The sequence below is a fragment of the Phocoena phocoena genome, chromosome 4 (genome assembly GCF_963924675.1).
Source record: "Phocoena phocoena chromosome 4, mPhoPho1.1, whole genome shotgun sequence".
In the NCBI taxonomy this organism is placed as follows: Eukaryota; Metazoa; Chordata; class Mammalia; order Artiodactyla; family Phocoenidae; genus Phocoena; species Phocoena phocoena.
The window spans coordinates 91,305,019-91,318,948 of NC_089222.1; the positions used below are offsets into that span (position 1 = coordinate 91,305,019).

The 13,930-nt window shown below is 47.7% G+C and overlaps 1 protein-coding gene across 2 annotated transcripts in view; it reads left to right on the forward strand.

Annotated features, from left to right (window-relative positions):
• Nucleotides 1-12,982: 12,982 nt before the first annotated feature.
• Nucleotides 12,983-13,930, forward strand: part of CD47 (CD47 molecule) — a 56,224-nt gene continuing 55,276 nt past the window's right edge. Inside the window, exon 1 of one of the 2 annotated variants that reach the window (XM_065876093.1) lies at nt 12,983-13,283. In XM_065876093.1, coding sequence (XP_065732165.1) covers nt 13,238-13,283 — 46 coding nt within the window. In that variant the 5' untranslated portion in view covers nt 12,983-13,237. The remainder of the gene's footprint in view (nt 13,284-13,930) is intronic. The other variant, XM_065876094.1, reaches the window with a different exon arrangement.

The window sequence follows — 13,930 nt, forward strand, 5'->3', positions numbered from 1 at the left end:
ACAGTAAATAGAATAGGTCTTGAATGTATTTGTAGTTTTAGGGTGTTTCGTTGAGATGGTGGTAAAAAATTAAAACGAAAATACTTCTGACAGTTGTAATATTTAAGAATTACAACAACAACGTATACATCTGCCTGGTTCTCTGTCCCAAAGTATGCCACAGCTCCTGGCATGTCTAGGCAGGTAATAAGTGTTTGTCGAACGAACTAATGCACACACACATAAATGAAATGGTCTATATTTCCATTTGTTCTGAGCTTCGGAATTTTTATTAAAATTAGTAAGTTTTAGGGAAGGAAAATATGTTAAGGAAAACAACCAAGAAGGGTTTTCCTTCCCATGCTGCAGTGAGACACCGAGGACGAGCAGTGAGGGAATGCTGTGACCTCCGGAACCTAGCACAAAGTTGGCCTTTTTTGTTTTCCTCCTTCTCTTCACTGGTTTCGTGAGCTGGTGCCAGCTGAGTCTAGATGGCGCGCGCTTTACACTTGAATGAAACACTCCCTGCCCTCCGTTCTAGGAGCTCCACTCTGCTGCCTCCATCTGCTGCTCTGATAAATGCTCGTATTTTAAATCTATTACTATCAGCTCACTCCCAAAGTGGTTTGCCAGCTCCCCACACAGTAAACAACCCCACTGGCACTGAGCCACTTCTGGGGTGGAATGAATTTGGGCAGACAGAAGACATACCTCCCAGGGAGGAGAGATGAGAAAGAAGAGGGAGAACTTGCGTGCAGAACTGATGGCAAAGATCATGTCTGTGTCCCGCGGGTCCCCACGGGCCGTCAGGACCAGCGCCCAGCTCTGGGGTAGCTATGCAGAGGGTGAGTGTGTCTGAAGCGCGGCCGTTTTGAGAGGGGAGCAGAGGTGAAGTCGAAGAAGATGCTTTGCTTTTTCTCTGAAAACAAGCTGAGCATTCTTAGCCTGGTGGGCGGACAACCCTCCAGTATGAATAACCTCCAGGAAACTAAGATACACAGGAATTTGCCCGGGCACGTACACCATTCCTGACACTCTTCCAAGTCCCCCCGGTAGCTTCAGCGGGCATTTGCCTCCCGTTCAGTGTTCCTCCCTTCCAGCAACTGATCTCTAGCTTGCATAATCACCAGTTGCATTTGGGAAAGATGGAGTAATGCAGCGTGGAAGGTCTCCCTGAAGAACACAATTACCGCAGAAGCCACTAGGGTAGGGTAGGGTAGGGTAGGGCATTTACTCTCCCCTCTGCTGGAAATGATCTCTTCGTGGACATCTGTGTGGCTTCCTTACTCCCTACTCACTTTTTACTCAAATGTCAGCTTCTAGTGAGCCTTCTCTGACCACCTCATTTAAAATGGCACTCCCTCCCCAGCCCCTCTCATTGGTTTCTTCTTCTCCAGAGCCTCTATCACATTTAACTTACCACACTTCCCTTATGTACTGTGTCTGCTGTCTCTGCCCACCCCCTGCAGCCCACACTAAAAGGCAAGCTCCTTGAGGGTTGGGTTCTGTCTGGTCTGTTGTTCTGATACACCCACAGTGCCTAGGTACGTACTAGGTGTTCAATAAATATCTTTAAATAACTAAATAAATCCTTGGAAATAGTGATGCCAAAGCAAATGTGAAATTTAGCATTGTCTCAGCAAGGGTTTCTACAACCACTCCTGCCTAGGAAAGAATCTCTAGGAGCTCCTGGCAGAAATGATCTGTGGACTCAAGGAGCCACCTTATTTTCCACTTTCCTATTTCCATCTTACTCCTTACCGTGTAACTAGTGTCCTTGTGCTATTCCTTGAGCCTATGGCTATAGTTTCTATAATATTTCCTATCTCACTCTTTCTTTTCCACCTATCGTTAGTAAAACATATCTCTCTGGCTTCTATTACCAAAAGACTCTGGCCCGTTCTCTTCTAAGCTGAAAAACTCATTAAAACCCAAATATTAATGAGTAATAATGTCTCTACCACCTAGAAAATAATTTGCATTTAAACAACTTTCAGTGCCTGAATCCAAAGAGGCCAGTGATGTGGGAATTCCCAACAGGCAAAAGGCCTGGGCCAGCGGGGGTAGTCACCGAGAGGATCCTAGAGCAAAATCAAATCCCGGCCCGTGGGCAGCTGTCCACTTTGCCTCTACGGGGTGAATCCAGCCATGTATATCCCATCAGAGTGTGTGTGTGCACAGATATGCAGGGCATCAATTAGAGGCACTGAGAATATCTTAACTTGCATGGAAATGAGCCTGCCACTTGTGATATATACACACACTTACATACATTACCATTGATTCCTTCCCTTAGTGATTTGATAGCTTTTCATCTAGCTTCCAGTTCCACTGGCACAAAGCCACTTCTTGGGGAAGGAAAGGAAGCTGGATAGGCATAGACGTAGCCCCCCAAAGAGAGGAGACAGGGAAAGGGGAGGTGACTATTGGAGCATGTTCAGTTGGCCTCTGGGACCATATTTACCGTGTTCCAAAACACAGTGAGGGTTCTGGGACCATATTTACCGTGTTCCAAAACACAGTGAGGGTTCTGGGACCATATTTACCGTGCTCCAAAACACAGTGAGGGTTCTGGGACCATATTTACCGTGCTCCAAAACACAGTGAGGGTTCTGGGACCATATTTACCGTGCTCCAAAACACAGTGAGGGTTCTGGGACCATATTTACCGTGTTCCAAAACACAGTGAGGGTTCTGGGACCATATTTACCGTGCTCCAAAACACAGTGAGGGTTCTGGGACCATATTTACCGTGCTCCAAAACACAGTGAGGGTTCTGGGACCATATTTACCGTGCTCCAAAACACAGTGAGGGTTCTGGGACCATATTTACCGTGCTCCAAAACACAGTGAGGGTTCTGGGACCATATTTACCGTGCTCCAAAACACAGTGAGGGTTCTGGGACCATATTTACCGTGCTCCAAAACACAGTGAGGTTCTGGGACCATATTTACCGTGCTCCAAAACACAGTGAGGGTTCTGGGACCATATTTACCGTGCTCCAAAACACAGTGAGGGTTCTGGGACCATATTTACAGTGCTCCAAAACACAGTGAGGGTTCTGGGACCATATTTACCGTGCTCCAAAACACAGTGAGGGTTCTGGGCCCATATTTACCATGCTCCGAAACAGTGAGGGTTCTGAGAGTGGAAAGGAGGAAGAGCTTGAGAAATGCAACCTTTTCGCCAAAAAAGGGCAAAAATATAAAATTCCTAGTTCACCAGATTTTGTGCTGTGCGAGCAAACCAGTGGACTTTCTTAGGCAATCCAGTACTGCTGACAAAATTAAGAGAATCATCTGACCAACTGAAGGAGAGGAATATATCTATTAGCAAATCTGACTGATTCGTCCATCAGGAGCCCTTCTCTCATCTCCAGAGGAAGGAGCGCTCATGCATTCCCCCTGACAAGTATGCCACGTACCTCCCAGAGATAGAGCAGGTTAAGATGAGCCCTTTACCTTAGTTTACCAGAGCCAGCTCCAGGTGGTCTAGCCCCTGTGACTGTTTAAAATGAACACATCATTTTCTTTTAAATTATGATAGAGTATGACTCGTTTCTCCCCTACTTTACATGCTGCCTCATGGGTGCCTCTGAATTTGTCATCTGGTGAAATGGGTACTGATCTGTCCTTTCTCCAGAGGATCCCCCTGTTTCACTTACTTCATCCTCTAGACAAAGAAGCACAATTACATAACCATATGGAAGATTTCTACATTTTATCAAAATGGCATCTCGTAGTAGAAACTCAAGAGATTAGCACAGATTTCAAGTCCTAAGTATTTTGATGGACACACAAGAAAGGCCGTTTGTAAACTACAATAAAACCAGTTTCTTAAACTACTGCTAAACTCACTAAATAAAGAACTGAAGAGATCCTCAAGCCTCTTTAAAGCACACATCTGTTTCTCTCAGAACAAGGTGGGATATGTGCTCCTTCACCAGGAGACGTCAGAGAAGCCCTGCTCCCATGTGAGATGCTTCTCTTGTGGCCGTCATGATTCTGTCTCCAGGTCACCACCACAGCCTGGGTAGAACTTGTGACCTATGGCAAATACAAAATGCCCAGAGGGCCAGGAGATAACCGGGGTTCCAAGGGATTCTCCACTGTACTACATGTGGGTCTTTCCCAGCAAATCAAAGGGGACAGAGGAGCTGATGATATTTTTACCAAGATGGATGACCTCCTAGGCAGGCCACCTGACTTCTGAGATCAAACCCTAAGCTGGTGGCTCTCAAGCTTTGGTATACACCAGAATCACCTGGAAGACTCCCTAAAACACAGATTGCTAGGTCCCACTCCAGAGTTTCTGGGGTAAGGTTCAAGTTCCCAGGTGCTATGGATGCTGTTGAACCAGATACCATGCTTAGAGAACCATCCCTCTAAGCACGGTTTTGCAATAACTTTTTCTTTTCCTCCTACTATTGGGGTTCATGGGACCTATGGTTGGGAGAAAGTGAGTAGAAGTTGCAGCCGCAGCAGCAGTGCCAGTTGGTGTGTGGGAGACTTCAAGTCCAGGCTGCCATTCAAGACAGACAGATAAGTGAGGTTAAAGGCACATGGAATCAGGCAACCCTTCTCATGATTCCAAATATGTACATCTGTCTTGTCTGGCAGTTTGATCCTAGTTTATCCACTTCACTTTTAAAGCCCATCTGATGATAGTTTGAGTCTCTGGCCCACACCCATAGCAATTAGACCAGTATTACAGAAAAGTAAGTTGACAGATGTACCCAGGGAACTCATGTAGCATCAATAAGCAAACCCCATGAGGCACAGTGTCTTGAGTAATTTTGTGCTGTGACCATAGTAGGGGACGGGGGGAAGAGCACACGTAGGGAGCCCTGGTTTTGGCGGAGAACAAAGGTTCCTCAGCAGACATTCCCAGCTGCTGCAGGTGAGGAATTCTTCTGAAACTGGAGAGGAGACTCTCAGCCTGAAATGTACACAGTTTCTCTGCAGCTAATTTCAAAGAACACCCATGTGCTCTAGCCTTCATTCTTTTTTTTCTAGAAAACTTGCCCATCTAAGGATACAAAAGGCTGGCTTTAAAATCCATTTCTTCCTACACCTTGGCCCCAAAGAGGAATGATAAACAGTAAAATGTTGCCAGTGGAGTTGGAGCTAAGAGGAACAGTGAGCCTACAGAGTGGTTTTGGTTAACGCCAGTATTCAAGGGTGTTTTTGTATGTAAGGAAGGAAATGGGGAACGGCATTAGCTGCTGGAAATATCTCTGAAGGGCTGGACTGTGGTCATTAAATACTTCAGATGCTATCCCTTCAGGAGAGATGACACACTTATTTCTATTCTTGTTGCGTTTCCCTTGTAGATCAGCTGGGGCTCCGCTTTGCTCCATCTTCACTCCAGGACCCAGGCTGAGGGAGCAGCCACTGTCTGGAGCACTGCTAATTGTCATGGGGGAGGGGAAGAGAGAGCAGCAAATCCCATGCCCAGAGCTAACACACTTTACTGGCTACAGTGAGTTGAATAGTCTCCCTTCCAAATTCACGTCCGTTCCTTGTACCTCAGAATGTGACGTTATTTGGAAATAAGGCCTTTGTTGATGTATTTATTGATCATTAAGGATCTGGAGATGATATCATACTAAATTTAGGTTGGACACCTAACCTAATGATTGGTGTCCTTGTAAGAAGAGAGGACATATGGAAAGAGCAGAAGGCCATGTGGGGATGGAGGCAGAGAGTGAAGTGTCTCAGCTCACACCAAGGAATTCCAAGAACTGTCCGCATCTACCAGAAGCTAGGAAGAGGCAAGAAACGATTCTTCTCTAGAGCCATCAGAGGGAGCAGGGCTCTGCTGACACCTTGACTTAAGACTTCTAGAATAAAATTTTCTTGTTTTAAGCCCCCTCGTTTATGGTAATTTGGCAGGGCAGCCCTAGGAAACTAATACACTGGGCAAAGTCAGTCTTACCCAGTTTAAAGGGGATAGGGAGGCATAGTCCTGGTGTGCTGGATATTCTCCCTCAGGTCAACTCTCCACCCTTCCACACTCTCCTGAGCCTGGAAAGCTGAACTTCAAGAACTGCCTAAGCAGAGCTTTTCCCCCCTGGCCTCTAGCTGAGAATTGCCCACAGCAGGAATTCAGAGGGTAGGAGGGAGTGAAGGCTGACTAGTTACTTTGACACCTTCCTCTCCAGCAGGCTGGTGGTGGCTGTGTTCCTCTATCGAAGACCACAACTCTTGCCTGGAAGCCCTCCTTCAGTTTCTCCTTTCCCTTTCTGGTGACCACTTCCTCCTCTTGCACCTCCAGACCTAGGGACCTGGGAGCAATAGCTATTGTTAGCTAACAGCCCTTGCCTTTCCTTGTCTGTTTCCTTTAACCCCACCCACATCCTTGCAAAACAGTCCCTTAATCCAGGGGTCCCCAACCTTTTTGGCACCAGGGATCAGTTTTGTGGAGGACAATTTTTCCACGGATGGGGTTGTGGGGGACAGTTCAGACCGTAATGCGAGAGATGGGGGGCAATGGGGAGCGGCAGATGAAGCCTCCCCTGTTGTGCGGCCCTGTTCCTAACCAGCTGGATCAATACCAGTCCACGGCCAGTGGGGTGGGGACCACCACCTTAATCTATCTCTTCTAAATCACTTCATTTGAGTGTGTCACCTGTTTTCTGCTGATGCCTAGTGGATACACTTACCTGGGACCTAGGAAGAGAACTGGAAGTTTGGTGGACACAGTGGTGACTACCGCACTAAGTTGAGAAACAACACTAGTGAAACAATAGTGGGAACCGCAGCGAGAGCAACAGATCATGCAGTTGCTTTGCTCGCACTATTCCTTCCCTCTAGCGGAAGAAGGAGTGTGAACTCTGAAGCAAGATTCAAACTGCAGCTCCACTATCTCTTACCTGTGATATAAGTCTCTCTGAACCTCAGTTTCTACACATGCACAATGGGTATAATGAGGCTTCCCTTATTGGGCTGTGATAAGGATTGAGGGACATAAATATAAAAGAACCTAACTGTGGTAGGCAGAATAATGCCTCCCAAAGATTTCCAAGCCCCTAACAGCCGGGAGTCTGGGAATGTTACTTTACATGGCAAAAGAGACTTTGTGGATGTGATTAAGGTTACAGACCTTAAAATAGGGAGATTATCCTGGATTACCTGAGGGGCCCAATCTAATCACTTGAGCACTTAAAAGTAGAAGAGGAAGGCAGAGGAGTCAGTCATAGAAATGTGGCAGAATAAGGGGAGACAGAAGAAATATGACAACAAAAAAAGGATTTTGTGTACCACTGCTAGCTCTGACATGTTTTGAGATGGCATGCAACTATAGACAATGACCCAAAAGAGGCCTCTAGGTGCTAAGGGGCACCCCTAGATGGCAGCCAGCAGAGAAATGTGGACCTCAGTCCTATAGCTACTGAATTCTGCCAATCAGCTGAATGATCCTGGAAGTGAATTCTCCCCTAGAACCTCCAGAAGGGAAAGGAGCCCAGTCAACACCTTGATTTTGGCCTTGTGAGACCAGAGGCAGAGAAGCCAGCTGAGCCCACTGGACTTCTGACCTACAGAACTGTGAGATAATAAATGGGTGTTATTTTAAGTCCCTAAATTCATGGTAATTAGTTCTGGCGGCCATAGAAAATGACACACTAGCATGGTGAGGTCTTGGTACATAGTGTGACCTGCTATATGTATGTTACCTGCCCTCAGAGAGGAGAGTTAGGCAAGATACAAGGGGCCTTTCCAGGACCGCAAATGTTATGTGCTCTTAAAGAAATAAGCCTTTGGCCATTTTACAACCTAAAGTAGAAGCTGCCTTTCTCTAGTGCTTTCCCGCTGTCCTGAGTGCGGGCCCCCCACAGGGGTAGCGGCTAGCAGCAGCCGCAACAGGAGCAGGACACGCTGTGCTTCTCCCGGACCCGGGCAAAACAAGCCTGTGCACATCTGACATCCACAAGGAAATTCACACCAGATCAGGTTGTCATCTCTCTGGTAGGATATCTCTTACCAGAAACCTTCAGTCCTACTTACCATCCTCCTACCGAGAGGCAGTTTCTATTTCGAGTATTTGCCCCTGATTGAAACATGGGCGAGGAAGAAGGTCATTTCCTGCTGCTGGAGCCTTCCTTCCATTTCCCTAAGCCAAGTCCATCTCCCCAGTCATACGTCGATATCTTCCAGCTGCCTAACCAACCAACCCCAGTCCTTGCCCGGAGAATACAGACCCTCATTGCTACACGGCTTTATTTAATGACTGGGACTCCTATACTTTAATAACTGGGTCAAGTTGAAATAACATCCTAGGACACTGGGCCCTGAGCCAGGCGACAGAGATGTGGGTCCCTCAGCATTCAGTCACGAACACAGGGTGCAGAAGAGCAAGAGGATTAAGCCCTACCCACTGGGCACAGACATGTGCCTCTAGCTTAAGTCAAAATTATAGATAGTTCACCAACCCACAGTAATTTTGCAGGGCTCCAGATCAGTAATTGGTGATCTTTCTGAAATACTCTTCAGTGCCCATCTAGGAGACCCATCACACTGTAAGAAGATTGTAATAAAAAGAGCTGATATTGACTGTGCGATTACTGGGCACCAGGCACAGCTCTATGTAACTGTAAAAGTATTAACACTAAATTCTCAAGGCAATTTGAAGAGTTAATTTCTATTATTTTTATCATTCTATCATCTAGCTTTTAAAATGAGGAAAGGAAACTAGGGCTCACAAAGGTTACATAACTTGTCCAAGGTTAACTGGTAGTACGTGGCTGTAACTCAAACCTAGGCTAAAGTGTTTGTGTATACTACATAGCACACTGATCTCTCTTGATTGATTTAACACACACACAGCCTTAGGTCTTAACTAGGCACTGTGCCAGACCCTGGAGATACAAATATACTCAGAAACATTTCACTTTTTTTCTAGCTAACATGATAGAAGAGGAGACAGGTATGTAGAAAGAAATATATATTGACACATTTTATTAGCAGCATGAACAAAGTATAATATAATGGAAGAGGTCATTAGACCTGAAAGATGGTGGAGAGTTATGCGAAAAAGGAAAAGTAGGGTTGAGAAAGGCTTCTTGCAGGAGGTAAAATTTGATCTTGGCCTTGAAGGGTGAGCTTGAATTCTCTGGGTTGGAGAGAGAAGAAGAAAATGTGGGGAAGGACGTGTGAAGCAGAGGGAACAGCATGACAGAAGCACAGAAGCCTGAAAGTAGAAAAGTCTCGGCATGGAAAAGTCCAATGTTACGAGTGTAAAGTGCCTGACCAGGGCACGGAAGTTAGCTAGTATCACACTGGCCGGAAGTGTTAAAAATACAAGAATCTTCATTACAAAAAATGAACCCAAAAAGAAAAAACCATATTCAGAGATGCTAAGAAGAGAGAGAATACTCATCATGTACTGCAATAAGCTTGATGATTGATAAACCAAAAAATTGGAACTTAGTGGTTCCAATGATAGTATCCAATGATAAAGACCTCTGGTACACCAGATAAGCGCCAGGGTTAGCTCAGTAGTTCAGTTCACAGAATTTCAGAATGGAACATCCCCTTATGATGGATAATTTGCCAGACAATCATAGAAGATGGAGTTCCTGGCCTTGAGAGGTTATTTATAATTCTTTCATTCACCCTTTTAACAACCACTTGTTGATTACCTATGATATGCCAGGCAATGGGACTAGCAATGAATAGGACTCACATGGTCTCTCCCCTCATTGGGTTTACAGTCTAGGAAGGAGTCGCTACTGAACTTGAAGACAGCAACACAAACAGGTACTTTCAGTATAATAAGGTAACTCATGTGCACCAAACATGACTAAAAATACAGAAAAGGGGGACTTAACTTACACTGGGCTTATCCTGGGCTTTGGTCTACTGTGGGATCCTTTGACATGGGTCCACTTATGTAGAAAGGTTCATCTGGCTCTGCAAAACGCACAGGCCTTGCACAGCTAGGCAGGTACAGTCCTGAGCTAGCTCTCAGGAGTATCGGGGACAATGCATGGCACTGCATGGCACTCCAACATGGGGCCAAAAAAAAGGTCTAGTTGAATGAAAAATTACAGTAAGGATACAACTGTATCAATATAAATTTTTAGACAATATCATATCAATATGAGCTATGTGGTAGCACGTAGGTTTGGGGAGGAAGATAAAAGGATGTACCGTTAAGATAGAAAGTGAAAGAAACGGAACTTGACCGTGAATTCAGAAGGGAAGCTTGTGAACATTTTCATTGGCCTTGGAGTCAGACCAACCACCATCCCCTCCCTGAGCTTGTGAGCAAGCTTCACTTTCCTCACCTATAAGGGTGTTGAAAGGGTGTTGAAAGTAAAGGGTAGCAATTATTTGGGGGTTGTAAGTTTATTCATCTACAAAGGGGAAACTATAACATCTTTGACATTACAGAGTGAAAAGAAAAAATAGGAAGAAGAGGGCAAGGGAGTTAGATGCAAATGAGAGATAAGTGTCACACAGAACCGTAGGCAATGTGCTCATTGTCCCTCTTTCCCTTTGTCATCACTAAAGTGAAGATCATAATACCCATTCTAAGGCTGTTATGAAGATTAATTTAGGTAATATACCTAATGTGTATTACCTCTGTTCCAAACATTCTATTCACTACTCCCTTGTCTTCCATCCAAGAAAACCCGTCACATAAAGATAAGATGAGATCAAAATCCAAATAAAAATGCTTGCAAATGTTACAAGGGAAACACAAATGTGAGGTGGTTAGATACTAGAGAAAGGAGCCCAAGGTTATCCCAGAGAGAAGATCATCAAACCCACGTAGGTTGCTTTGGATTGTCTCTCCTGGAACAGGCCTCCTCCTGCCCCACCATCAAAACCTATCCCAGGGCTTCCCTGGTGGCGCAGTGGTTGAGAGTCCGCCTGCTGATGCAGGGGACACGGGTTCGTGCCCCAGTCCGCGAGGATCCCACGTGCCGCGGAACGGCTGGGCCCGTGAGCCATGGCCGCTGAGCCTGCGTGTCCGGAGCCTGTGCTCCGCAACGGGAGAGGCCACAAGAGTGAGAGGCCCGCGTACCGCAAAAAAAAAAAAAAAAAAAAAAAAAACCTATCCCAGCTAGATTCCTAAGAGCAGAGGTGGTCACCCAGGTGGCCTCTCCTTTACCTGACTTAAGCCTATTCCATTTTCTGCACAAAGCTACATTAAGCACATAGCCTCAGCAGCTCCCAGGATAAAATAGAGAATCACTGATCTGTACCTCTGAAAGCTGGGGACAGTCCTTCCCAGTCACTCTTCAGCTTTTAGGGGGGTTGGTTGATCTCAGGGACAGCAGACAACCTTATTTAGCCAACCAGCTGCTCTGTGATACACAATGTCCCGAATGCTCAAAGTCTGATGGATGATTCTTTTGTATCCACATAAGCAGCAATGGGAGGAGAATCCATCAGTCTCTTTGGTAGCCTCAGGGTGTCAAGGCTGCCATTTAAATCATTACTACCATAATTATTAACCATTGTTTTAATAAGATATCTGCCAGGCATTTCTTTTTCTTTCTTTCTTTTTCTTTCTTTCTTTCTTTCTTTCTCTCTTTCTTCTTTCTCTCTCTCTCTCTTCCTTTTTTTTCCTTTAATCATTAAAAAACTATCAAATTTCACTGGAGCAACACTTGCCTCAAGTCACATCAACAAGTTGTTTAAAACCCCTTCTGTCTTCCCAGTTCAACAGAAAGTCATGGAGAAGGGAATACTTAAAATACTCTCTCTGATTTTAAAGAATTGATAACGCTGCGGGGAAAAGGTCTACACAAAAAATAATCATAGGGAAGAGTTACACAGTATATTATACAGTACACTGCTACAGAGGGTCAGAGTGGTAATTTTATTTCCTGGATGTTATTACTATGGGGATGCAATGGAGGAAGTGCCATGGGTAGAGGATTTGGAGGAGTGGAATATTGCGATGGGAAATTGCTTTGCTTTGCACGGCGTAAGAGAAAAAACAACCAAGGGAGCGGACAGGATATGCACGCCATCAGAGTAGTCACCAGAGCATGACTTTTGGACAAGAGTTTTCATCGTTTAGGGTAAATGTTAAAGGTAGTTCTAAAAGGGCTTTTGCTTTAGCATGAATGATGTGGCCTGTGTGATTCGGTGAGCTATTCAAAGGGCTTGTCCATATTGTGGCTTGGAGCCACACTTTGAACCCATTTTTCAAGCAAGCTAAACCCAAACTGAGCAGAGGAGTGCACAGGGCGAGATCACTAACCAGGCCCAGTGACTGTGCAGGAAGGGACATCTTGGATACTTCTGCTAACGTTTGTGACCATGCCTGATCGCCCCTAGGGTTCCAGAATTAACCACATCTCAAACTGTTTACCACCGAGAGCGGAACTTGTTTGAGTAATCCCGTTCAAAGGTTGAAAACACTATAGAACAAGGCGAGAAAAAGAGCTGAGAACCTGAGAGCCGCTAGGAAAAGAAAAGCAGTTGGGGGCAGGTGAACCGAGGAGCGCCCACGACGGGCGAGGGGAAGTTCCCTGCAGACAGGCGCCCGCCACCTGTCTGCCCTCGGAGCGGTGCCCCCGGCTCGCTGCCCGCTGGGGGAAGCGTAGGGACGCCCCCACGCGGTCTGAGCTCCTGCGGCAGGCGGCGGAGCTTCGGGGGAAACGGGCAGAAGTGAGAGGCGTGGAGGCGTCAAGGTCCAAGCGCGCAGGAGAACGTCGGACCCCGGGAGAGGCGAGTGATCCTGGGCTCGAGAGGGGCCGGCACTCTGCAGTCCGGCTGAGCAGCGCCTGGGGCGGTAGTTCCTGAAGCGTGAGTATGGGAGTGAAAGCAGGAGAGGACGAGTGGAGGGAGGACAGTGGGGCCCACGGCGGTGCGGGAGGCAAAAAGGGAACAGCAGACAGGGACAGGGGTAATGAGGCCCCGGTGAGCGTGGGAATACGCGCTCAGCCTCGGGGACACTGATAGGAGGGCGGGGGACTGGGGTGGCAGGGCGTGACCGGGAAGTCCGGCGCGCGCCACCGCTGGGGAGCTGGCGGGAGTGGGAACTCGAGGCCGCGAGTCGTGAGGGCGACGCGTTAACAGCAGTCGCGGCGGGGCGGGGGCGAGGCCGAGCGCGCGTGCGCGGCTCGCGCGGGAGGGGGAGCGGTTGCGGGGCGGCGGGAGCGCGCCTGCGCGCGGCCAAGCCGCCTGGGCGACCGGTCCTGACTGTGACGGGAGGCGGCGGTCGGTCCTCTCTGTAACGGCGGCGGCGCCTGCTCCAGACACCTGCGGCGGCGGCGACCCCGCGGCGGGGGCGGAGATGTGGCCCCTGGTGGTGTTGCTGCTGCTGGGCTCGGCGCGCTGCGGTGAGTGGTCACTCGCTCTCGGCTCTGCGGCTGGTGTCTCGCCGCCCCCGCGGGTGTGTGGGCTGCGCCCCCTCTGGCCCGGCGGCTCCCTGGAGAGGGTGGCCAGGGCGCGGGGCACGCGGGCCCTGCACGCCCGGGGTGCGGACGTGGGAGGGCCCCGCGGGTAATCTGCTCCCCCTTCTTTGCTTCCTTTGCCTCCTCTTCCTCTTCCCCTGGGTGAGAGCGGGGCTCATCTTCCCCTGTTCTCCACCTCCAGATGCACACACTGAGGAAGACTCCAAACCGTGCACCTCGCGCAAAAATTAGCTGTAGAGAGAAAGGGCGCGATCAGAGGAGAGGGGTTGGCAGCTTTTAGGGTCCCCCCTCTTTCGCACCCTCCTCAGTGCTTTAAACGCATTTGGGGTTGAAGGAGGGAGAGTGGGAGGGCCCGAGCCTCATGCGATGCAAGTGCGCATTTTGGCGAAGTCTGAAAGAAGGGGTTTCTCCTGTTTGCCCTCCCACCTGAACATCGGAGTTAAGGGGACGTAAAGGACACAGTTAAGTTTCATTTTCAGCCCAGCGTTTAATCAGAAGATTCTTCTGGCTGCCTTTTTTTTTTTTTAATACCCTAGATATAAGCTTCCTGGATGGAAACTCTTTCTCGCTAC